Below are 25362 nucleotides of genomic sequence, written 5' to 3' on the forward strand. Positions count from 1 at the left end.
CCGGCAGAGCGCAGAGAGCGGCGCGGGCGGGAGAGGCCGGGCGCCCGCGGCTCGGAGGCGGCCCCGGCGGGCGGAGGGCGCGGCCGGCGGGAGGGGCTGGGGCGGCGCCGGGAGGGGCGCGCACTGCTGCGCTGCCGCCCGGCCCAGCAGGTGACCGCGGGCGGCGCGGGCACGGGCACGGGCGCGGGCGGCCCGGCGAGGAGGCGGCCCGCGGAGTCCAGCGAAGTTTGGCGGAACATGGCGGAAGCGTCTGGGGCACGCAGGAGCGCGGCGCGGCGGCGGCCGGAGCCCGAGGAGCTGTAGCAGCCTTAGTCGCCGCCGCCGCGGGGCGAGGTCGCCGCCATGGCCCGCTGGATCCCTACCAAGAGGCAGAAGTACGGGGTTGGTGAGTGCGCGCCCCACCTTGTCCCGGCCCGCCCCACGCGGCCAAGTTCGCGGACAGCGGCCCTGCCAGGTTTGCGCAGAGCCCGGCGGAGGACCCTGGCCGGGGGCTCGGCCCGGCTGCGCAGCTTTGGGAGCCGGGGGCGGTAGGAGTCCTCTCCAGGGAGCGCCGATGGGGAAGTCGCCCAGGGTTTGGGGACTCCGAGTGCTTCCAAGTGCAGCTGAGCTTCGGGACCGTAATCCCGCTCTTGCATCCCAATCTCCGGCACTTCACACCGGGGAAATGTCAACGCGAGGGGGGCGCGCCTGCTGCTCTTTTGGGGCCGCAGCTCTGTGGCTCGCCCCGGTGCGCCCAGCGTGGGTTTCACCTGGGTGTAGGTGACCAGCCCGGGTCGGCACATGGACTGGTGCTCATTGTCCCAGTGCTTTTGCGCCCCCCTTTCGTAGGTTCTTCTCAGACGCCCCTTAAGTGAGGAGTTGAGGGTGGAAAGCCGCCCTGCCCCCTTTCCTCCAGAGACTGGGATCTTGATGACAGTTGTGAGCTGGATGGAAACTAGAGTCGTGGCGTGGAAGTGATGGAAGGGACAGGAAGTTGTGGCACGGGAAGGGGGTGGCTGGCCCCTGGGGCTGTTTGTGCGCACTCATCCCCTAACGGAGCCTGTCTGGAGAGGGTGTAAGGCTGCCTTCCGGATCCTGAGTTTCATCCTGGAGACGAGAAGAGGACATTTTATTAAGGAAACGGTGCCAGACCCCGTGCTGGGCACTTGGCATTCAGAACAGCGGTGCTGGAGAGCCCCGGGTTGTGCGCAGGGGTTGCTGGTGGTGGTGCTTTGGCTCCGAAACAATAGATGTGCGGGGATTTTGACCCAGGTGGAAAGTCAGGCTCCTTTGGCTTTTTATCAAGGATTGAGGTTATTGAGGGCCTGTGGGAAGACTTCTGCCCTGAACGGGGTGATTACAATGGCAGTTAGACCTGGGGTGATTCCCTACAATAAACACGGCTGAGTGTGTTGCGAATTTTATCACTTCCTCTCAGATCCATTCATTTGGCCTGTTTGTAATTTAGTCTTTGACTTTACTCCCTTACTGAGGTCCTGTTTTTCCTCACCTCACTGGTTAATGAAGTGCAGTCTCAATTAAGAGCTACTCAACGTGTCTAGGGGCTTTTCAATTCTGTAGCCAGGAGTCAGGGTTTTTTGTTGTTGTTTGTTTTGTTTTTTAACAGTCTCATATTTACTATATTATTCTTACATTGTGATCCTTTATATATTTATTATTCTTTGTTTTCCCTCAATTCAAAAGACATTTTCTTTTTTGCTCTTAAGTTGCTTTTAGAATCTTAGTCTCTCCCTTAGCTGCATCTCAGAAATGGGTAGAGATGTTGCTTCTGCCTCAGGGCTTTTTTTTTTTTTTTTTTTGGTTTGTTTGTTTTTGAGACGGACTGACGAGGGAGTCTCACTCTGTCGCCCAGGCCGGAGTGCAGTGGCGCAATCTCGGCTCACTGCAACCTCCACCTCTGGGTTCCAGCAATTCTCTTGTCTCAGCCCCCCTCCCCGAGTAGCTGGGATTACGGGCTTGCATCACTACACCTGACTAATTTTTGTATTTTTAGTGGAAACCAGGTTTCGCCATCTGGGCCAGGCTGGTCTCAAACTCCTGACCTCAGGTGATCCGCCTGCCTCGGCCTCCCAAAGTGTTGGGATTACAGTCATGAGCCACCTCACCTGGCCCCTAGGTGAAAGCATATTTACAATGCCTAATAACTACAGAAATGTTATCAACTCTAATTTTATCAGGATTAAAAGCTCTTTTCAAAACTATTCAGTTGAGGGTAATTAATGCAAACATGTTTCAAAAATGTGGTTTTTATTGCCATAGTCCTAGGAGCAAGTATAATATGTTTTTAATATTTTGTTTTTATGTTCTGGAGTCAGTTTACTGTGTCACTTATCGGTCAAGAAAAATATCTGGGCCAGGTGCGATGGCTCACGTCTGTAATCCCAACAATTTGGGTGGCAGAGGCAGGAGGATTGCTTGAGCCCAAGAGTTCAAAACTAGCATAGCAACATGGCAAACGGGTCTTTACAATAAATACGAAAAAAATTTAGCCGGGCATGGTCACCTGTGCCTGTGGTTCTAGCTACTGAGGAGGCTGAGGTGGGAGGATAGCTTGAGCCTGGGAGGTTGAGGGTGCACTGAGCCCCCATCACGACACTGCACTCCAGCCTGGGTGATACTGTGAGACCCGATCTCAAAAAAAAAAAGCTATATATACATATATATACATATATATATATACACACACACACACGTGTATACACACACATATGTATATATGTATATACATATATATGTATATATACGGATATGTGTGTGTGTATATATATGTATATGGAAATATGGGTGGAAATTGTGTGTGTGTGTGTGTGTGTGTGTGTGTGTAAAATATTTGGATTGCATTTCCAGGGCCTAGGTGTTAGGGAAACTGCTCCAGGATATAATTCTGAACACTTATTTCACCAGACATAGATTCTGGTTTGTCTGGGTTTGACAAAAGGACCCACAGTTGGGATAAATTAACTGAAGAGAGAAATCTCCATTGCTTATTCCTAAAACTCATTGTTTTTGTCACCTCCTTGCTTATGTTTATGTCACCTCCCTGCTTGGAAGCCTCTCGTGGTCAACAGGATAAAGTCTGAGCCTCAGTTCCAAGGTTCCTATAATCTGGTTCAGCCTATCTTCAGCATTATCTCTCAAGGCTTCTTTCACTAGCTCTCCAGTGCAGACCAACTGCCCTTCCCACTGTTGTGCAACATACCCTGCAGAGTCCCTCCTTTGGGACTTTGCTCCCATTGTGCCTGTCCCTCCCAGGAGTGCCCTCCCAACTCTGCCTCAGACAGCTCACCTTTCCTTGAGGGCTCAAATCCATTCCTACTCCCTTCTTCAAATTTGCTATTTGTCAGACTGTCCCAAACCTCCTTGCTTCTTCCTCGCAGTTCCTGGACTGGGCCATCCTTGGGTTCAGTGAATCAGACCATTGTGGTTTTGTATTCCTAGCACTCAACAGGTGTACCAGGTATTAGTGCATTCAGTTTGCTTGTCCTTGATGTTGGGGTGCCGTTCTAAAGTACACTAACCTAGCTTGTCTGGTAATTGAATGCAGTTTTTTCCTCTTCTTTTTCTTCCCATTAGGCATAACATCTCATTCACCCCAATATGAGTTGAATTTTGTTTGGTTAGTTGGAGGAAGGGAGAGCCTCCACTCTGTCTTTATCTCTGCAAGTAAGAGAATGAGATATTCTGCTGAGAAAACAAGGAAGCATGGAGCAGAGAGACTTGCTTCAATATAGTTGGGAAAATTGGCTTTCTGGACTTTTCTAAGTGTGTACTGGTCAGATTTGGTTTCTGGATGAAGGAACCGTAGGATAGTCATGTTGAAGCATTTGGATGACTCAGAGCTAGCTATGACTTTGCCTGTTGTGCTCTAAGAGGAGTGTGCCTCTGCAGAGCTAGTCTGTGTGAGGATAGAGCTTTGGACTCAGTATGAATTGTGCCTGCTGAAGCTGGCAGTCGCTACTGTCATATTTTATCTTGGTGCCACTCTTGGCTGTTCCTGACATATCCTAGATGTTTCTACAGGGACTGAAATGCAGCCTGTCTGGGCTTTCTTAGTTCTTAAACAGCAGTGTTGGCTCAGGCTCTAGCATTAAGTGGATCTCAATGGTTTCTGTGTGTTATCAAGTGAGGTGACTGATCCATTTGATTCTTTAAACTTATGGTGCTCTAGTACCCCAGTGTGAAGTGCTCAGTGGCTAAGTGTTCTTCCCTGGAGACGTGGAAAATGTGCTTTTTTCTCATCTTTTTTCTTTCTTTGTTTCTCTTTTCTCTCTCTCTCTCTTTTTTCTGTTTGAGCATATGAAGATACAAAACACTTTTAGGCAAACATTAGTGATAAATATCCAGAATAGTCTGATTATAAAAACATTTATTTTTAAGTTTGCTTCCACACAAGCCATTATGTAAAGAATAGCCCCAGATTAGGTTGACTATGGATTCTTTGCAAAGTTTTTTTTCTTTTCTTTTCTTTCTTTCTTTCTTTTTTTTTTTTTTTTTTTGAGACAGGGCCTCACTCCACAGCCCAGACTAGAGTACAGTATGATCATAGCTCACTGCAACCTGCCACCTCAGCCTTCCAAGTTGCTGGAACTGCAGGTGTGCACCACCATGCCTGGCTTAAGTTTTTTGATTTTTTAAGTTTTAAAATATCAAACTTTTAAAACAATCATTTTAAAGATGGAGTCTTTCTATATTGTCCAGGCTGATCTGGAACTCTTGGCCTCGTGGGCTCCTTCAGCCTTTAGCCTCCCATGTTGCTGGGATTACAGGGGTGAGCCATGAGCCTGGCTGATTTTTTTTTTTCTTCTGAGACAGGGTCTCGTTCTGTAACCCAGGATATAGTGCAGTGGCAAAATCATGGCTCACTGCTGCCTCAACTTCCTGGGCTCAAGTGACCCTCCAGCCTCAGCCCGCTGAGAGCTGAGAACTACAGGTGCGTGCCACCACACCCAGTTGATTTTTGTAGGGATGGAGTTTCACCATGTTGCCCAGGCTGGTCTGGAACTCCTAGGCTCAAGCAGTCCTTCTGCCTCAGCCTCCCAAAGTGCTGGGATTACAGGCATGAGCCACCACACCCAGCCTTATTCTTTGAAAAGTAGCTCATTGTTGCATGTTGGGATTTGTGATCACATATATTTTTATGATGTAACAAAAGGCAGTTTTGGGAAATATTACTAGTTAGCTCTTCAGGTGTTTACTTGTTTAAAGCTCTTTAGTTGTTTAGAAGCGTCTGACTTAACAGAGTAGAGCTTTGAATGCTGATTTAAGACTGACTTCAGACTTGGGCTTTTGTTGTGCTTTTGTTTGCTTGTTTGTTTGTATTTTGAGATGGAGTCTTGCTCTGTCACCCAGGCTGGAGTGCAGTGGTGCAATCTTGGCTCACTGCAACCTCTGCCTCCTGGGTTCAAGCGATTCTCCTGCCTCAGCCTCCTGAGTAGCTGGGATTACAGGTGCACGCCACCACGCCCGGCTAATTTTTGTATTTTTAGTAGAGACGGGGTTTCACCATGTTGGTCAGGCTGGTCTGGAACTCCTGACTTCATGTGATGCGCCCGCCTCGGCCTCCCAAAGTGCTGGGATTACAGGTGTGAGCCGCTGCGCCCGGCCCAGATTTGTTAATGTCCTCAGGTATGTTGTTTCCCACCTGATTCTTCTCCACTATGGACATCATATTCCGTAGACTGTAGCTGGGGTGGTAGAACTGGGAGCGGCCTCAGGGAGTAAGCATCCTTTCCTTTAAAAGAGAGGAACTTGGTGCCTGAAGAGATTAAGTGAATTGCTTAACACCAAGGGTTCTTGCCTTTTTGGCCACATGAATCCTTGGCAGTCTGGTTAAGCCAGCGGACCCCTTTCTCAGAATGTTTTTATTTTATTTATTTTTTATTTTTTTGAGATGGAGTCTCGCTCTTTCGCCCAGGCTGGAGTGTAGTGGCGCGATCTCGGCTCACTGTGAGCTCCGCCTCCCGGGTTCACGCCATTCTCCTGCCTCAGCTTCCAGAGTAGCTGGGACTACAGGCACCTGCCACCATGCCCGGCTAATTTTTTTTGTATTTTTAGTAGAGACGGGGTTTCACCGTGTTAGCCAGGATGGTCTCGGATCTCCTGACCTCGTGATCCACCCGCCTCGGCCTCCCAAAGTGCTGGGATTACAGGCGTGAGCCACTGCTCCTGGCCCAGAATGTTTTTAAATGCATAAAGTACGATACAAAGTTCCAAGTCACTGTAGAAATAAAAATTAAGTAAATTACAAAGGATAGAAAATGAAACAGCCGTATTGAAATAGGCCGTGAAGGTGTTTTTCAAAGTTCGTGATACTGCAGTATATGTACTTCTTTATTAATGCATAAAGTACCAAGATCTAGTGACAGGTCTAATAACTACCATAATTTTGAATTAGTCACGAGCATATATGATTTTTCAAGATATCTGCAGTAACCATACTATGATATAAAAATCCCTGTTTTATTGGTGACAGTATCACAGGCGCTACTAGTGCAATTGCGGTTTATTGGCTACAGTCGTAATTAAAGTGAGTGCTGAATGTCAGAAAATAGAGATGTAACTTTTTTTCTTGTTCAAGTCCGTGGATCCTCTGGATTTAACAGATTAGGTATCCTTGGCTGAGGATCACATAGCTAATTAGTTACAGTGCCATCTGAGCAACACAGTGATACTTGTTGACCACCTCTTTACACGTAACACTGTACCGGATATTATATAATTATAATGACCCGAAGAAGGCCTGGCCTTAACTTGGTCATGGTTTTTGTTTTGTTTTGTTTTGAGACGGAGTCTTGCTCTGTCGCCCAGGCTGGAGTGCAGTGGCGCAATCTCGGCTCACTGCAAGCTCCGCCTCCCGGGTTCACGCCGTTCTCCTGCCTCAGCCTCCCGCGTAGCTGTGACTACAGGCGCCCGCCACTGCGCCCGGCTAATTTTTTGTATTTTTTAGTAGAGACGGGGTTTCACCGTGTTAGCCAGGATGGTCTTGATCTCCTGAACTTGGTCATGTTTTAACAGCATTGAGGCTAAGAACAAAAGGAAGAGAGAATTAGTATTCATTGAGAACTTCCCTTGTGAGGTACCATTCTGAACCCTTTATTTTAGTATGTTCCAGGGACATGTGGGGTCTTGGAGACACGTTCAGAATGGGGGGGGGGGTCCATGAAATTAAAACTTTCTTTTTGCAATAATGCTAAGACATTATTGGCCTGTTTACATTCTCATTCTCTCGTTAGTGTCTCGTGGAGTTTTCCAGAGGCTTTGCAAAGTGCGATATGGCCACCGTTGGAATGCAGAGGCAGCTATAAAGACCCAGCTGCTATAGTGAAGTCAGATACTAAAGAGACTTCCAAATATGCAAAACAAAGCCACGCTTCCAAGTGTTTTTGTTTGAGAAAATAGTTCTGTTCCTTGAAAATATGTATTTTTACAAACATGTATTGGATTTATCATAGTTATTTTAAATTAATTACCAACTACTTTTTGAATGTTTCAATTTGAATTTCTGATATGGCAAGTTGTGATAGATGTCACCCACATAGAAGCTGTTTGGGGGTTCTCAGTAACTTTTAAGCAAGTAAAGGGGTTCTGAGACAAACATTTGAGCTGCTTTACCTGTTATTTCATTAAATCATTGTGGCAGTGATATGAAATGCTGTTGTCCCCTGTTTCTGATAAAGGAAACGAGGTTCGCAGAAGATGAGTTTCTCATCCATGGCCATATAATCTCACTCCAAAAACAAAATCTTTTTTTTAAAATTATATATATATTTTTATTATACTTTAAGTTCTAGGGTACATGTGCACAACGTGCAGGTTTGTTACATATGTATACATGTGCCATTGTGTGCTGCACCCATTAACTCGTCATTTGCATTAGTTATATCTCCTAATGCTATCCCTCCCCCCTCCCCCCACCCCATAACAGGCCCTGGTGTGTGATGTTCCCCTTCCTGTGTCCAAGTGTTCTCATTGTTCAGTTCCCACCTGTGAGTGAGAACATGCAGTGTTTGGTTTTTTGTCCTTGCGATAGTTTGCTGAGAATGATGGTTTCCAGCTTCATCCATGTCTGTCCCTACAAAGGACATGAACTCATCCTTTTTTATGGCTGCATAGTATTCCATGGTGTATATGTACCACATTTTCTTAATCCAGTCTATCATTGATGGACATTTGGGTTGGTTCCAAGTCTTTGCTATTGTGAATAGTGCCACAATAAACATACATGTGCATGTGTCTTTATAGCAGCATGACTTATAATCCTTTGGGTGTATACCCAGTAATGGGATGGCTGGGTCAAATGGTATTTCTAGTTCTAGATACCTGAGGAATCGCCACACTGTCTTCCACAATGGTTGAACTAGCAAAAACAAAATATTTAACCCATGTTGTGTTTCCCAAGTTCCACTTGTTCATCGTCACCTTGGTTTTGCCCTGTTCAGGTACCGCTGTGTAGCAGCTTCAGGGCTATTGCTATACCCATTTCCATCTGTATTCTTTTTTGTTTTTCTTTTAAGAGATAGGGTCTCACTCTGTTGCCCAGGCTGGAGTGCAGTGGTGCAATCTCGGCTCACTGCTGCCTGGACCTCCTGAGCTCAAGCGATCCTCCCACCTCAGCCTCTGGAATAGCTGGAACTACAGACACACACTACCATGCCTGGCTAATTTTTGTTGTTCTTGTTTTTGTAGACACGGGGTCTCACTGTGTTTCCCAGGCTGGTCTTGGGCTCCTGGGCTGAAGCAGTCCTCCTGTCTTGGCCTCCCAAAGTATTGGGATTACAGGCGCCAGCTATCACGCTCAGCCTATACTATTTTCTATGTTATATTTTCTTTATATTGTCTGCTTGTTTTCTTTTTTAATTTTAGCAGTTACTGAAAAGGAAAGCCTTATCTTTCTACCACTACTTGCTGTAGAAAAGAAACAATTGTAAAAATGAAAGCAACAAAAATAAAAGTGGTGTATTAGATTCTGGCTAGATACTGTTGCTGTCAAGCCTAGAGCCCCAGACCTGCTTTTTCTTCATTAAAAAAGGAGGAAGCTGATACCCAATGGAATCTTTCTCTTCGGTATAGTGTCCATTCTCATTATTCATGGTAATTATGTTCTATTTAGTCACAGTGAACACTGAGTTAGTGAATACTGACCCGTTGCTCCTAGGGGAGAGGCAGGGTTCCTGTGAGCCTCTGGTCACAAGCTTTTCATCAGCCGATCAATACATAACCTTATTTTATGTGTGTTCGTGTTTAAAGTTACCTTATTTAACATATATAGTTGGTTCACTAACATTGAGCCCATGGCAAAAAGCACTGTAACTCATGCCTGAATGAAGAAACTTATCTAACGTGTATTTTTTTTTTAAGGCACATTACAGCTTTTTTTTTTTGCATTTAGGAACTTAGACAGCACTGTAGCACTATGCTTGGGACCATATTAAATAGCAAAATCACCAGCAAAAAGCACAAAAATGAGGCCAAATGTGGTGGTTCACACTTGTAATCCCAGCACTTTGGGAGACTGAAACGAGAGGATTGCTTAAGCCCAGGAGTTTGAAACCAGCCTGGGCAACGTTGTGCAACCCCGTCTCTACAAAAAAAAAAATACAAAAATTAGCTGGGCATGGTAGCATGTGGTTGTGGTCCCACCTACTTGGGAGGCTGAGGTGAGAGGATCATCTGAGCCTGGGGAGGTCAAGGCTTGCAGTGAGCTGTGATCGTGCCACTGCACTCCAGCCTGGGTGAGCGAGTGAGACCCTGGTCAAAAAAAAGGCAGAAAAATAAGAGAAATGTGGCAGTAAATAGACCCTGAAAAAGACACTTGTTTACAGTATGTTAGCTGAAAAAAGAATGCAGAGCATCACCTTGCTCACCCTTAGCTAGGAACTTGTGCAGGAGTATTGGTTTTAAGGTTCCATATATATTTTAGTGAGTAGGTGAATTCGCAAATATGGAGTCTGTCAACAATGAGGATCTACTGTAGTTTCACAAAACGATAATTGAAGCCGGGCATGGTGGCTCACACCTGTAATCCCAGCACTTTGGGAGGCTGAGGCGGGTGTGTCACCTGAGGTCAGAAGTTCGAGACCAGCCTGGCCAACATGGTGAAACCCTATCTCTACAAAAAATACAAAAAAAAAAAAAAATTAGCCAGGTGTGGTGGTGCTCACCTGTCATTGCAGCTACTAGGGAGGCTGAGGTAGGAGAATCCCTTCAGCCCAGGAGGCGGAGGTTGCAGTGAGCCAAGATCACGCCACTACACTCCAGCCTGGGTAACAGAGCAAGACTCTGTCTCAAAAAAATAAAAGATAATTGAAAATGGAATCACTTCCTTTCCCCATGTGTTTGTTTTTGCTCACAGATTGGATGCAGTTGACTTTACTTCTGGAAACATTTTCTTCTCTAGACTTTTGGTCCCATTTCTCCACAGTTTTCCTCCCATATCCCCACCCTCCATCCTCCCTGCCTTCCCTCCGCTTTGCCAGAACTTTAAGTCTTGCCATAACCTGGCTGGCTTTTGTGTCACCTTTATCTACCTGATACCAAGTGATCTCATCCCCCGCCTTGGCTCTCATTCCCATTCATTTGCTGCAGCCTTCCACATGGATAGCCCCAGACCCCTTCCCTGTGCTTCAGAATCACATACAGCTGTTCACTGGGCGTCTCCCAGTGTTTTTCTTAACAGGCAGTCCCTGCTTCCAGAACAGAAGTTTGGATCCTCTCTAACCCCAGAACCGCACTTTCCCCAGTTTCTTCCTATCTGTCCAGTGGCCCAGGCAGAACACTAAGAGTCACCCCACATTCTATCTGTCATCAAGTGCAGTCTGTCCTTCCTCCAAAATACGTCCTCAGATTACTGCTGCTGATGTTTCCATTTCAATGCAAGCCTGCGTTAGCGTCTGCAGGGCTACCGCAACGGTATTTTTTTTTTTTTCTTTTGGAGACGGAGTCTTGCTCTGTCGCCCAGACTGGAGTGTAGTGGCGCAATCTTGGCTCACTGCAACCTCCACCTCCTGGGTTCAAGTTATTCTCCTGCCTTAGCCTCCCGAGTAGCTGGGACTACAGGTGCGCATCACCACACCTGGCTAATTTTTGTATTTTTAGTAGACACGGCATTTCATCTTGTTGACCAGTCTGATCTTGAACTCTTGACCTCAAGTGATCCACCCGCCTTGGCCTCCCAAAGTGCTGGGATTACAGGAATGAGTCACCACGCCCAGCTGCAATGGTCTTCTAACTGGACTCCTTACCACTTTTTTTTTTTTTTTTTTTTAAAGATGGGCATATTGCTTTGTTGCCCAGGCTGGTCTTGAACTCCTGGCCTCAAGTGATTCTCCTGCCTCAGCCTCACAAGTGCTGGAATTACAGGCATGAACCACCAAGCCCAGCTAAGAGGAACTTTTTAAAGGCAAGAACCTGACATTGCCACCTCCCTGCTTCCACCTTCCCATTGCAGTTGGGATGGCACTGAAGTTCCTGGTCATGCCCTCCAGGCCCTGTGGGATCAGACCTGCTGCCTACCTCTTTCCCTTCTGCATTCCAGCCACACCAGCTTTATTTCTGGTTTTTGAACTCGCCAAGCTCAGCTTGACTCAGGACCTTGGCACTTACTCCTCCCTCTTATGGAATGTGTTTCCCTAGATCTTTAGATGTCTGGTTCTTTGGTCATATTGAGGTCTTCCTTCAAATAATCACTGCTTAGAGAGAACCTTCTCTGAGAAGAACCCTAGCTGCATGATCCTACCTCCTTGCTGACACCTCAGAATGTCTAGCCCTTTTCCTTTATTTATTTGTTAGTGTTTACTGTCTGTCTCCCATACTAGAATGTAAAGTTATGAGGACATGAACTCTTTTTCATCAGTGTGCCCCAGCCCCTGGAATAGCACCTGGCTCATAGTAAGTCCTCAGTGAATATATGCTGTATGAATAAATGAATACTGACCCCATCATCTATTTAAATTCATCTTGCTTACCATCAGCAGGATTTTGCCCACACTTTGGAAAATACCACCCTGTGTGTATTTCCCATGAGAGAAACATCAAAGGCAGAGAGAAAGGGATATTCAAGTAATAGAGAAAATAGATTTAATAAACTGCATAAGCAAAAGATTACGTGAATCCTGTGGGGTGGGTGAGGACTTAGAATCATAAATGTTGCATTATTAGATGGAAGTGATGGGATTTGCTTTTTTATTTTTGGGTCATTATTTCTGGAGGCTTTATGGAGGAAGGGGCATTGCAGACTTGGCTACCTGGAAAGAAAATGCTTGACCATGTGGTGTACAGAGTTTAGGAGGTTCTGAGTCATTGGTTGGTGCTGTGTTGAGCACATGAATTAGAAAGGAAAGAAGGCGCAGTCTCATGGAAGAAACAAGACATTTAGATTCATCTGTTATTTCCCATTTCTAATACAAGGAGTTGAGATTCCTTATAAAAAGAGCATATGTACTGTACACTCAATAATTAAATAAAAAATCTGAGAAATCACAAGTAATTTGGAGAAGAAGAAAAAGTAATTTAGAATACTGGCAAGGGGCTTTGAAGCCATGGTTACTCAAACATTAGTCTGTCTAAATTTTTCTTGTGGCCATAGCTGTCATGTAGCCATCATGTTAGCTGAAAATATAAATTAATTTGTGTTTTCTCCCCATCTAAATTTCAAGAGACAAATCAGTGGGGCTTGAATGTAAGGAATCAAATCTCATTGTACTTAATTTTACCATAAAGCAAAGTTTTTCTAACTTCTAGCTTATTGCCACCAGTATTCAATGCAATGACGTTATAATGCAATGCATATAAAAGATTTTAGTACTTTCAGAAGAATTAAAAAAAAGGAATGATCCAATTCTTTGGAATGAGTTGTAGCAGAATTGAACCATATGTCTGTGGTCAAGGAACACATAGTTTGTTCTTCACTAAATATTTTGGCTGGGCACGGTGGCTTATGCCTGTAATCCCAGCACTTTAGGAGGCTGAGGCTGGAGGATTGCTTGAGCCCAGGAGTTTGAGACCAGCCTGGGCAACATAGGGAGACCCTGTCTATTATTTAAAAAAAAAATTAGTAGAAAGAAAAATCGTTTTCCCCTTCCTCAAACAGGTAAAATCACCCAGAATATGCCTACTCTCCGTGGACATTAAAGGACATAATAAGCCCTTTGGGAGTCCTTTGACTGATTTATAACTACACCAGCATACCTCCGGAATAATGGGGGTTTTATTGTCAAGCTTTATAAAAGTGTTTTTTGAGAAATTATTTTGAGGCAGAGATGTGGATGAGCACGTTAATTGTATTTTTCCAAGTAATGTTTGGGCCATGTCCTCTCAGAGCCTGGGCTCACTCAAACGATTGTCTGAATGCTGGCAGCCACTTCCCAAGCAAGAGACAGAAGTGGGCTTTGTCTTTCAGAAAGCTGTGTGCCATTGCAAAGCCACTGTTGTTCGAATGGGTTCATGGTCATTATCCACCTTTTCCCAAATGTGCCGTTTGCTCTCATATTTCCACAGCTGATTAAACCCTGTCACTATCCACATCAGATAATAGTTGGACCCCAAAGATGCCCTGTCTCTAAGGATCGTGAGTGTCTTTGTCTTTTTTTTTTTGAGAAGGAGTCTTGCTCTGTCGCCAGGGTGGAGTACAATGGCGTGATCTCAGCTCATTGCAACCTTCGCCTCCTGGGTTCAAGAGATTCTCCTGCCTCTGCCACCCAAGTAGCTGAGACTACAGGTGCATGCAACCATGCCAAGCTAATTTTTTTTTTTTTTGAGACGGAGTCTCGCTCTGTCGCCCAGGCTGGAGTGCTGTGGCGCAATCTCAGCTCACTGCAAGCTCAGCCTCCCTGTTTCACGCCATTCTCCTGCCTCAGCCTCCTGAGCAGCTGGGACTACAGGTGCCCACCACCATGCCCGGCTAATTTTTTGTATTTTTAGTAGAGACGGGGTTTCACTGTGTTAGCCAGGATGGTCTCGATCTCCTGACGTCGTGATCCACCTGCGTCGGCCTCCCAAAGTGCTGGGATTACAGGCATGAGGCACTGTGCCTGTGTCTTTGTCTTTTAAAACAGCTTGAGGGAAGGAAAACACAGTGGAGACTAATTCCCTCTTGAAAATAACTCTTTGCTGACTCAGCCAAGGTTCATTAGAATGCACCCTCCTGATGGGTTTGTTACCTGTATACCTGCAACAAGTTGCATCGTATTTGATTTGTACTTCCTGTGAGCCTGGAACAATGCGGCTCTCATGACCCAGTCTTCCCTGCCAGAGACCAGTTATAAGACGAAGTGACGACCAGACACGGTGGCTCATACCTGTGATCCCAGCACTTTGGGAAGCTGAGGCGGGTAGATCACCCGAGATCAGGAGTTTCAAGACCAGCCTGGCCAACATGGTGAAACCCCATCTCGACTAAAAATACAAAAATTAGCTGGGCATGGTAGTGTGTGCCTGTAATCCCAGCTATGCAGGAGGCTGAAGCACAAAAATCACTTGAACCCGGGAGGCAGACGTTGCAGTGAGCTGAGATCGTGCCACTGCACTCCAACCTGGGCAACAGAGCGAGACTCCATCTCAAAAAAAAAAAAAAAATACTAAGTCATAAATAAGACTCAGTTGTCAAAATCTAACAGTTTTGCCCTCTTGTATGTAGAATCAGAAGATATTAAGAGCCGGAGTTTGTAAGTATTACCTCTTGGCTAACACCCTCATTTTATCAGAAGGAAAAAAGCCCCAGAGACATCAGATGACTTACCTGAAAGTCACACAGCTAGTAGCAAATTTTTGTTTCAACTTGCTGTCTATCTTTCTCCTTACTTACAACTCTGGAGAGGGGTTTGTTAATCAGATCTCCTTAAGGTTGGAAGAGTAAATTCTCCCCTCTCCATCCAAAGGGGAAGATGCCTGTGTCTCCTGGGTTTTTTCCAGGTGGAGGTTTTGTTATAAGTAAGGTTCGGCTGTTAAATATCTTCCGTTTTTTAAGAGTTCTAGGAAGGAAGTGTGTTTGAGGAGGTTTGAGCCTGCAAAGTGGAAGTGACACTGTGGGTTCCACGGTTTGGCCACTGACTTCTCACGTGGTTTCAGTCCTTAGCACCGTGGTATTGACATGACATCCATTGCAAAATTAATAAGTAATGTGGCATTGTCACTACATCACAGGCATATTTGAGAATGAACATCACTGTGTTTTGCAAAGTAAACGTTTAAGGGGTGAAGAAAGGGTCATGTATTGCTAATAAAGGATTATGTTAGTAACCTGGACGTGAGAGAACATTTCTACTTTTTCAGACCTGTATTTCAAATAAAACGTGATGTCATCTTCTGAAGACTTAGGAAAAGTTTGAGTAAGCGCCTTCTCCCTCAGCTTCCATTTCCACTCTGTTCTTTTTTTTTTTTTTTTTTTTTTTTTTTTGAGATGGAGTCTTGCTTTGTTGCCCAGGCTGGAGTGCAGTGGCGCCATCTCAGCTCACTGCAACCTCTGCCTCCTGGGTTCAAACAATTCTCCTGCCTCAGCCTCCTGAGTAGCTGGGATTACAGGTGCATGCCACCATGCCCGGCTAATTTTTGAATTTTTAGTAGAGACAGGGTTTCACCATTTTGGTCAGGCTGGTCTCAAACTCCTGACCTCAGGTGATCCGCCCACCTCGGCCTCCCAAAATGCTGGGATTACAGGCGTGAGCCACTGTGCCCGGCCTAAATGGCTATTTCATGGTGAATAAACCATTAGCCTCAGGCTTCGTCTCCTCTCTCTGTTTGAAGACAATAAAGTATGATGTAATTGTATTATTTTGATAAGGTAATACTTAGTCCCATGACATACAAAACACTAGTAGCATTACATAAAACAAAGTATTTCAATAGTGAAAAAGAACATTTATATACAATTATTTCTATAGTCTAACAGTATCACTAACATTACATGCCTTTTAAAAAATATGTTTGAGTTACTGAAGAAGATTGAGATACAGATGTTGACTTGTTTAGGGCAACAGGTTAAGCTAACTTTAGAACGCTGGTTACTACCTTTAGTCCTGCAGGCTGTGGAGCCGGGCAGCCAAGCCATGCTTGAAATCAGAATCGTCAAGGTGGATGCAAGAGCCATTGGCTGCAGAGTGAAGTTTTGGAGAGTAGTTGCTTGTGGCTGGGATTTTTGAAGTCCAAGTCTCCTAACTTTTATTACTCTTTACCTTGTGAAGTCATATAAGGCTCTAAGTCAAGTAAGAAGGAAGGAATAAGATTAGCACACTTCCTGGTACAGTGGGCAGTACGTGATCGCTATCTGAAAGTTTGCTCAGTTGCAGCCTCCCTGACAGTACCCTAGCCTGGCAATCAGGTGCCTTTGTTTGCAGAGTGGGGCTGATTACCAAGTAGTTAATACTGGTTGGCTCAGAACCTGGCCTCAAAGTTCAGAATAGATTTGAGTATATTTTTAATTTTAGAGCCTTATGGCCAGAAATGGCCTTATCTTGCAAGAATCTTCCTGGAAAAGAACATATATATATATATTTTTTTCTTCTCTTTGAGACAGAGTCTCGCTCTGTCACCAGGCGGGAGTGCAGTGGCACAACCTCCCCAAGTAGCTGTGACTACAGGCATGCACCACCACCCCCAGCTAATTTTTGTATTTTTAGAAGAGATAGGGTTTTGCCATGTTGGCCAGGCTGGTCTCGAACTCCTGTCCTCAAGCGATCCACCTACCTTGGCCTCCCAAACTGTTGGCATTACAGGTGTGAGCCACCGCACCCACCCCTGGAAAATATTTGAATTCCCAGGGATCTCTGGGTGATGGGACTGTTACTTTCTTCTGATCCTGTGCTTTTGGGGTGGTACTCACTCACTGGCTTAGAACAGCCTGGAATCCTAAGAGGAATGAATGAATGAATGAATGAAGGAATGAATTCACACACAACAAACTAACGGAAATGTTTTGAGTCACGCCACCTTGCGTGTGAATCCCCTTACTGTGGCTAACCCACCTCACTGTTCTGAGGAAGCCCATGTTCACTGAGCACCTTTTATGTTCCAGGGTCTTGCTGGGCTGGATGGTGGTGAGGATCACACAGTAGTCCCGCCTTATCCTCAAGGGATGCTTGAAACCACAGATACTACCCAAGCTTGTATATACAGTGCTTCTTCTATACAAATATATTTATGATAAAGCTGAATTTCTAAATTAGGCACAGTAAGAGGTTATCAACAATAACTAATAATAAAAAAGAACAATCAACACAATATGCCAGTATTACCACTCTTGCACTTTGGGGCCATGATTAAGTAAAATAAGGGTGACTTGAACACCAGCACTGCAATACCCCGGCAGTTTGTTTTTGAATTTTTTTATTTTAATATTTTTGGACCTTGAGTACCTGAAGCCAGAGAAGGTGACACAGGGGACACTAGGAGACTACTGTGTAAGATAAAGAGTCTGTAGAAACACACATAGAAGCAGTAGGCAGGGATTCATAATGGCTGCTTTCCTTTTCTTTAGCTTGATAAGAGTGCTACCAAATACATCTCCAGTGTCATGGATTCATGGATGTGTGACCAGTAGCTCTTGGCCAGCCATTTCTGGTCTTAACACCCAGATCATCATAGAATATGAAGATAGGAATCCACTGATGACAGAATCCTGAATGACTGTCTCATGTGCCTGAAAGCCTGCCTCAAAGAAGGCTGATGTCTTCTTGAATTAAAGAGTTGCTTGCATATAGAATATACTGGAGTCATTTTTCAGAAGATCCTTACATGGCTTGGCAGAGGGTGGCATCCAGTTTATCTTCGGCGGAATTAGAATTGCTGCTCAAGATTGTTTTCAGATTGTTTGATAGCTTCAGGGAGGTCCACTGGTAAGCTCACAAATTCAGAAATAGTTTGAGGCTACAGAAGAATTCTTTTCATGTTTGAGCTGTGATCTAAGCCAAGAGCCTTGGAAATTTTGAATCCGTCTTATATTTTCTTTCCTGAATGAGAAATGGGTATACTTGCTCAGTTCCGATTCTGACAACATGACTTATTTCAAAAACAAATAGCTCACCCCGTGAAGCAAACCCTGTATCACTCTCCTCTGGTGACATTTCGATTCTGATACAATGTGGTGGCATGGGGATAGATTTTAGACCAGGAAAAGAGAGAGCCTCTCATTTGTTGCCCAAAAGACTCAATTTTAAAGATCAGATTGGAATCTGTCAGGGAGGACATATGGACATAGTGATTTTTTCTTTTATTTGCCTTTTTTCGCCTCTCTTTACTTTTGGTTTAATGTCTTTTAGGACTTGAGGTACAAAATCCCATGTTGTGGAGGCATTAGCTAACAGTTGTAAAACCTTAGGAAAAGTACAGCATCTCAGTGATCCTGCCTTCCTAAAATTGCTCCTCAACAAATACAGATGGAGGAAATAGAAATATCTAAAATGAAACATGTGTTCTTTCGTCTTAGATGTCTTTATCTTCTTGCTTTTATCAGCAGCCTTGGGTGACAGGATTTTATACTTTTGGAAGATTAGAGGGTTTGTTTGTTTTTCTTGCAGAAATAGTTACTTATACCGTGTTCATTTGTCTGCCTCAGTTCTGAGAATTCTTTGCCAATTTTTTTAATAGCATGTGTTTGGATGGATTATAGACTTTATAGAAGTAACTTCAGGAATTATCGACTTCATAGTCGATACAACTTAATGAGACCCTGTCTGTACTTTAACTTTTTAATACAAGAAATTTTTTAAAATTTTAGGGGCATTTAGGTTTTTGGGGGATAGTGCATGGAGTGAAACTAACAGAGAAGTATTGATCCCAGGATTAGGAAGTTGGGTTTGTATTTCAATCTGTGTTACAGGAGTGACCAAGTGGCTTGACTCTCTTTAGCTTAGTTTTTCCATCTGCAAAACAGAGGTAATATTTTCTATTACCTTCTAGATTCTCAGAGTGTGATGAATTTTCAGTTGTTGAAAATTTCTGCAAATGAATTAAGCAATGCCTGTTAGGCCACATTAATGGACTAAAAACTGCTAGGATCTAAAGTTGAGATGCCATTGAACTTTCTGCCTGAAGACTTACTGAGGAAACTTTGTCTACAAAAGCTTTGGTGCAAAGAACCCCATTACTTTATGGCCAAATTTTCTTCACATGCCGATGGTAATCCAGTAGTCTTTCTTCTAACTTCTTGGTGGCTTTCATATACTGTTCAGACTGGCTAAGTCATATGTAATAGGAAGAACTAATTTTCTCTCCCTGAGGCTGAACTTGTGATCTTTTTCATCTGGTTTCCAGTTCTCAGATTTCCCCAAATCTCTCAGTCGTCTTTCCCAAAGTATTTAAAGGAAGATTGATTTTAACAGAGTGCTATGGACTGAATTATGTCCCTCACAAATTCCTATATTGAAGCCTCAGCCCCTAGTGTGATGGTATTTGGAGATGGGTCCTGGGAGATAATTAGGTTTAGATGAGTTCATGGTGGGGCCCTCATGAGGGGATTAGTGCTTTTTTTTAAAAAGAAATTATTTTTAAAAATGTCTTTTATTAAAAAGTTAATTAAAGTACAGACAGGGTCTCATTATGTTGGCCAGGTTGGTCTTGAACTCCTGGCCTCAAGCAATCCTCCCGCCTCAGCCTCCCAAAATGCTTGGATTACAGGTGTGAGCCCCTGTGCCTGGTCTCTTCTTTTATATGGAGAGCGCTGTCCCTCTCTCTCGCTCTTGCTGTCTCTCACTCTCTCTCCCTCTGTCTCTCTCTTTCTGTCTTTCTCTTTCTCTCTCTATGCTATGTGAGGACACAATGAGAGGGTGGCCATCTATAAGCCAGGAAGAGAGCCCTCACCAGAAACTGACCATGATGGTAACTTGATCTTGGACTTCCAGCCCCCAGAGCTGTTAGAAAACACATTTCTGTTATTTAAGCCACATGGTGTGTGGTATTTTGTTATGGCAGCCTAAGCTGCCTGAGACACCGGGAGTTGAGTGTTATTTGAAATACGAGTCCACTGTTGCCAGATCAAAGTTTAATCTCTGTAGTTTAATCCTAGATTTTTCCCTCCTCTTTTACAGGGATTTGAATCTAGTGAAAGTAATTCACATGCACATCAGATACATGCCTTTAGCAGCCTTCTGGCCTTGAAAATCCTGCTGTTGCTGATTCAGTTGTCAGGGCCCAAATCAGTTGGGGAACTCATGAGTTTGCAGGTCTAGAATTGTAGGTGTGGGAAGGGGAGAGAGACATGGGTTACTGAAGACTTGTGCAAATAAATGCTGTGTTCATCTTCACCTATTCACCAGGTATCTGAGTAGGAGGTATACACTTAGCACTTGGAATACTCAGAGATAATGCCATTGCACACTTAATTGATACTTCTCCTAACACTTAAGAGAAGTGGACATAGATTCTGTTTGTGGGAAGTTTATAATGAATTAAAAGACCCCAAAGTATAAAGCCATAAATAACTCCAGGGAAAGGAAGGCTGGACATGAAAAAAGTTGCAAAAAAGTCCAATTGGGGTTATCGGAGTTTAGAGAAGCAGAGATTATTCTAATTGAGGGAGTTGGGGAAGCTTCAGGGAAGAAGTTGAACTTTGTAGAGATGGACATCAGGTTTGGGAAGGCTGGGGACCTGGCACAGTGTGAGCCCTGGCCCTAACGCAGTTATTTGTGGCAAGTGGATAATGAGGAAGTTGTCCATTCTGGCTGAAGCAAAGGGTGGGTAAAGTGGAAAAGAGGGAAATGATATAGATTTTGTCAGATTACGGGGAGACTTGTTTACCTTGATTTTTTTTCTTCCTCTTTAACCATTCATGCTGCAATAGTGTGCTGGTAAACTAGCTCTGTAGAGTGGGAGGAAAAAACTTGAGTTTGTAGCATTCGCCAATATCTGTGGTGTAAATACTCCCACAGTGGCCAGTTTCAGACCAGCAGTGGATTAAGAGATAGCTCACAGAATTCCTGAAAATTCCTGAAAATGTAACAGTTGGCCCTTCCAAACTAGTACAAGTTTGCTCCAGTATTCTGTGAAAAACCTGGGCTAGTTCCTACATGACAAATAGTTACAGTACCTGCCTGCCCACAACCTGGATAGAAGACCCAGGGAAGGCGTAGGTAGCCTCGTTTTACACCATCTAAGATTCCTGTGGCCATCACTGATTGTCCATGGATGGACACACTACCTAGAGGCCATTCCATAGCCTGGACAATGACATATGGTTTGACGCAGAGAAGTAAGTACTCAATCAGGTTCCTTCTCTTGGGAATTTGAGTGAAGAAATACCAATATGTTTTGCCACAGGGGCAAAAGCTAAAAGGATGTCGTTTGGGAGTTGAGTTGGTGGCAACCTGAAGTCATGTGGAAGCCAATGTTGTGAATGGAAACCACAAGGAAACTGAAAAAGCTGATTGATAGAGAGAGGGGAGCAGATGTGGAGAGACCCTACAGCCCTAGAGTGGCCCCTGTTCTTAGCAGCTTTCCAAGTCCAGGTCTAAAACATCCCTTTTCTGAGGCAACTTGAGTGAGTCTCTGTTCCTTGCAATACCGTGGCATCACTGAAGAAGTTTATGTGGCAATTCAGGGTACTTTGCAGAGCTTTCTATGAATGCAGACATACCTCCTTCTATATAGCACATCACTTCATTGATCGACCATAAGATTCATGGTCGATCAATAAAGCAATGGTTCATGAAGTTTGATGAAAGAAGTTTAATAAAAGAAGCCATTGCCATAGCATAGAAGTGCAAGGTGAGGCAGCAAGTGCTGATATAGAAGCTGTAGCAAGTTATCCAGAAGATCTAGTGAAGATATTGATGAAAGTGGCTACACTAACAACATATTTTAAGTGTAGATGAAATAGCCTTCTATTGTAAGAAGATGCTGTCTAGTACTTTCATAGCTAGAGAGGAGAAGTCAGTGACGGGCATCAAAGGATAGGCTGACCCTCTTGTTAGGGGCTAATGCAGCTGGTGACTTTAAATTGAAACCAGTGCTCTTTCACCATTCTGAAAAATCTGAGGGCCCTTAACAATTATGCTAAATCTACTCTGCCTGTGCTCTATAAATGGAACAGCAAAGTCTGGATGACAGTACATCTGTTGACAGCATGGTTTACTGACTATTTTAAGCCTACTGTTGAGACCTACAGCTGAGAAAAAGAAGATTCCTTGATTCAAAATATTACTGCCCATTGACAATGCACCAGGTCACCCAAGAGCTTAGATGGAGATGTACAAGGAGATTAATGTTTTCATGCCTGCTGACACAACATGAATACTACAGCCCATGGATCAAGGGATAATTTTGACTTTCAAGTCTGATTATTTAAAAGAATACATTTCATGAAATGGTGGCTGCCATAAATAGTGATTACGCTGATGGTTCTAGGTGTAGTACATTAAAAACCTTCTGGAAAGGATTCCCCATTCTAAATGCCACTAAGAATATTGATGTTTCATGGGAGGAGGTCAAAATATCAATATTAGTAGGAGTGTGGAAGAAATTGATTCCAATTCTCATGGATGACTTTGAGGGGTTCAAAGCTTCAGTGAAGGATGTCCCTGCAGATGTTGTGGAGATAGCAAGAGCACTAGAATTAGAAGTGGAGCCTGAAGATGTGAGAATTGCTGCAATCTCTTGATAAAACTTGAGCAGAGAAGAGTTACTTTTTATGAATGAGCAAAGAAAGTGGTTTCTTGAGATGGACTCTATCTTGGTGAAGATGCTGTGAACATTGTTGACAACCAAGGATTTAGAATAATCCATAAACTTGTTGACAAAGCAGTGGCAAGGTTTGAGAGGATTGACTCCAAATTTGAAAGAAGTTATACTGTGGGTGAAGTGCTATGAAATGCTATCAAATAGCATCACATGCTATAGAGAAATATTTCATGAAAGGAAGTATCAATTGATCTGGCAAACTTAATTGCTGTCTTATTTTAAGAAATTGCCACAGCTGCCCCAATCTTCAGCAACTGCCACCCTGATCCATGAGCTGCTATCAATATCAAAGCAAGACCCTTCACCAGCCAAAAAATTAAGAGTCCTTGAAGGCTCAGATGATCATATGCATTTTTTTAGCAATAAAATATTTTCAAATTAAGGTCTGTACATTTTTTAGACATAATGCTATTACACACTTAATTGACTGTAGTGTAAACATAACTTTTATAGGCACAGGGGAACCGAAAAATTTGTGTGATTGGCTTTACTGCAATATTTGCTTTATTGCACAGTCTGGAACCAAACCCACAGTATCTCCTAGGTATGCCTATATAGCAAATTTCTTAAGAATAGAGGACAAATCACTTGCTTCTGATTGAGGTTAAAATATGCCCATAACCTTCATTTCTTTGCCTTCCCTCCCTCCCTGCACTCCTCCCAAATGACTTGTGAATATTATTTTTTCATTCTTTTTCATTCCAGCAGAGCTGGTTTGGAATTCATGATGTTGAAAGAATAGCCAGTAGGAACATGTGGTGGGGTGATGTTTTGTTGGCATTTACCATTACAGAAAATCACAAGAAAATTGGAGCCATTAGCAGCAGGGAAAGGAAAATGAGTTCTTTATCTGCTGAGGGCATCTGGTGAGGGAGGGTCTGTGAAGATGCCGCGGGTGCACTGCTCTAGTATGAAATGCCATTTGAAGGAGGCTCAGAGCACATTAGCGCCGTCATCCCTGTCTGATGTTTTCACCACACGCAAGTTCGTGAATAATTAAATTGTTAGGAAGGGGAAAGTCATGCATGGCGGGTCTTGCCCGAGGCTCAGGCAGGCACACAATGAGGTCGCTACTCTGGGAGCCCAGTGGTCCAGGATGCCAGTCTGGCAGTGCCAGGGAAGGATCCTTCCTTTCAATAAGTGAACATTGTGAGGGAGCGGGGTGGAGGCAAGAGACCGCTTAGAAATCAGCACATGTGAATTCTGCTTCAAACTCTGCCACTAACCAGCTATTTGACCTTCCAGAAGTTGCTTCTTCATCTATAATGAAGGATGATGCCAAGAGGATTTTAACTTTTTGAGAAATAAAGCTCCTTTGAGACTGTAATGAAAGCTGTGGATTCTTTCCACAGAAAATGGTGCATATGTCTGTCGATGACATTTCACATACAACTTTAGGAAGTTTAGAAATCTTTGGGGACTCAAGAATCCCAGCTTAAGAAGAAGTCTTGCATGAGATGATGTCTGAACTTTTTTTGTATCTCTACAATTGCATTTTTCTGAGACTTTGGATCTTGGAAGGAACCTAGAATGTCAGCTGGGCTCTCACTTCTACTCTCAACAAGAGGCAAGCCTGCCCTGCCAGCATTTCATGCAGAAGGCGCAAGCAACATGGGAGCCTCCTGTGTTTTCCTCAAAAGACACCATACTTCTTTTTCATTAGAGACAGGGCCTCAGCCTCGCTCTGTTGCCTAGAGTGCAGTGGCGCCATGATCCTCCCCTCTCAGTCTCTTGAGCTGCTGAGACTACAGGCACATGCCACCATCCCCGGCTAATTATATATATATATATATAAATGTGTGTGTGTGTGTGTGTGTGTGTATCTGTCTATTTATCTGTCTATCTATCGAGTAGAGATGGGGCCTTGCTATTTTGTCCAGGCTAGTCTTGAACTCTTGGCCTCAAGCGATCCTCCTGCCTTGGGCTCCCAAAGTGCTGAGATTACAGGCATGAGACACTGCATCTGGCCCTCTATAACCTCTTGATGGGTGCATTCTAAGTGGGAAGAAACAGACAGCAAATGCACAGTATGTATAGCATGATGTCAGTGATCAGGGCTTTGAAAATATTGATGAAGCACAGTGATGCCATAGACAGTGATGGGGTGAGGTGCTGTTGTCGAGTTGGGATGGTCAGATAACGGCTCTGTGGAGGGGATATGTGGGAAAAGATGTGAATAAAAGAGGGATTGAGGCCGGGTGCTGTGGCTCACGCCTGTCATCCCAGCATTTTGGGAGGCCGAGGTGGATGGATCAGTTGAGGCCAAGAGTTCAAGACCAGCCTGCCCAACATGGAGAAACCCCATCTCTACTGAAAAATACAAAAATTAGCCAAGTGTGGTGACACATGCCTGTAATCTCAGCTACTTGGGAGGCTGAGGCATGAGAATTGCTTGAGCCTGGGAGGCAGAGGTTGCAGTGAGCTGAGATGGCACCACTGCACTCCAGCCTAGGCGACAGAGGAAGACTGTCTCCAAAACAAAAAAGAGGGACTGAGCCATGCAAATCTAAAGTAAGAACATTCTAGGCAGAAGATGTGGCACAGTTAAGGAGCAGTGGAAAGTGCCAATGTTCCTGGAGCTGAATGAGGGGAGGGGGAAGGGAGGGAGGGAGAGGTGGGAGACAGGTTGAGAGACTGGCAGAGCTGAGGTGGGGGTACTTCTTTGTCTACTGGAAACACAATTATCTGTACTCAAATGAC

The 25362-nt window shown here is 44.2% G+C and overlaps 1 protein-coding gene across 2 annotated transcripts in view; it reads left to right on the plus strand.

The window, feature by feature from the left end:
* Window positions 1-248: 248 nt before the first annotated feature.
* DOCK5 (dedicator of cytokinesis 5) overlaps window positions 249-25362 on the plus strand; it is a 231636-nt gene continuing 206522 nt past the window's right edge. For both annotated transcript variants that reach the window (XM_004046801.5, XM_055348267.2), the window contains exon 1: window positions 249-385. In XM_004046801.5, the coding sequence (XP_004046849.2) occupies window positions 343-385 (43 nt within the window). In that variant the 5' untranslated portion in view covers window positions 249-342. The remainder of the gene's footprint in view (window positions 386-25362) is intronic.

Source organism: Gorilla gorilla, chromosome 7, assembly GCF_029281585.2.
Source record: "Gorilla gorilla gorilla isolate KB3781 chromosome 7, NHGRI_mGorGor1-v2.1_pri, whole genome shotgun sequence".
Classification (NCBI taxonomy): Eukaryota; Metazoa; Chordata; class Mammalia; order Primates; family Hominidae; genus Gorilla; species Gorilla gorilla.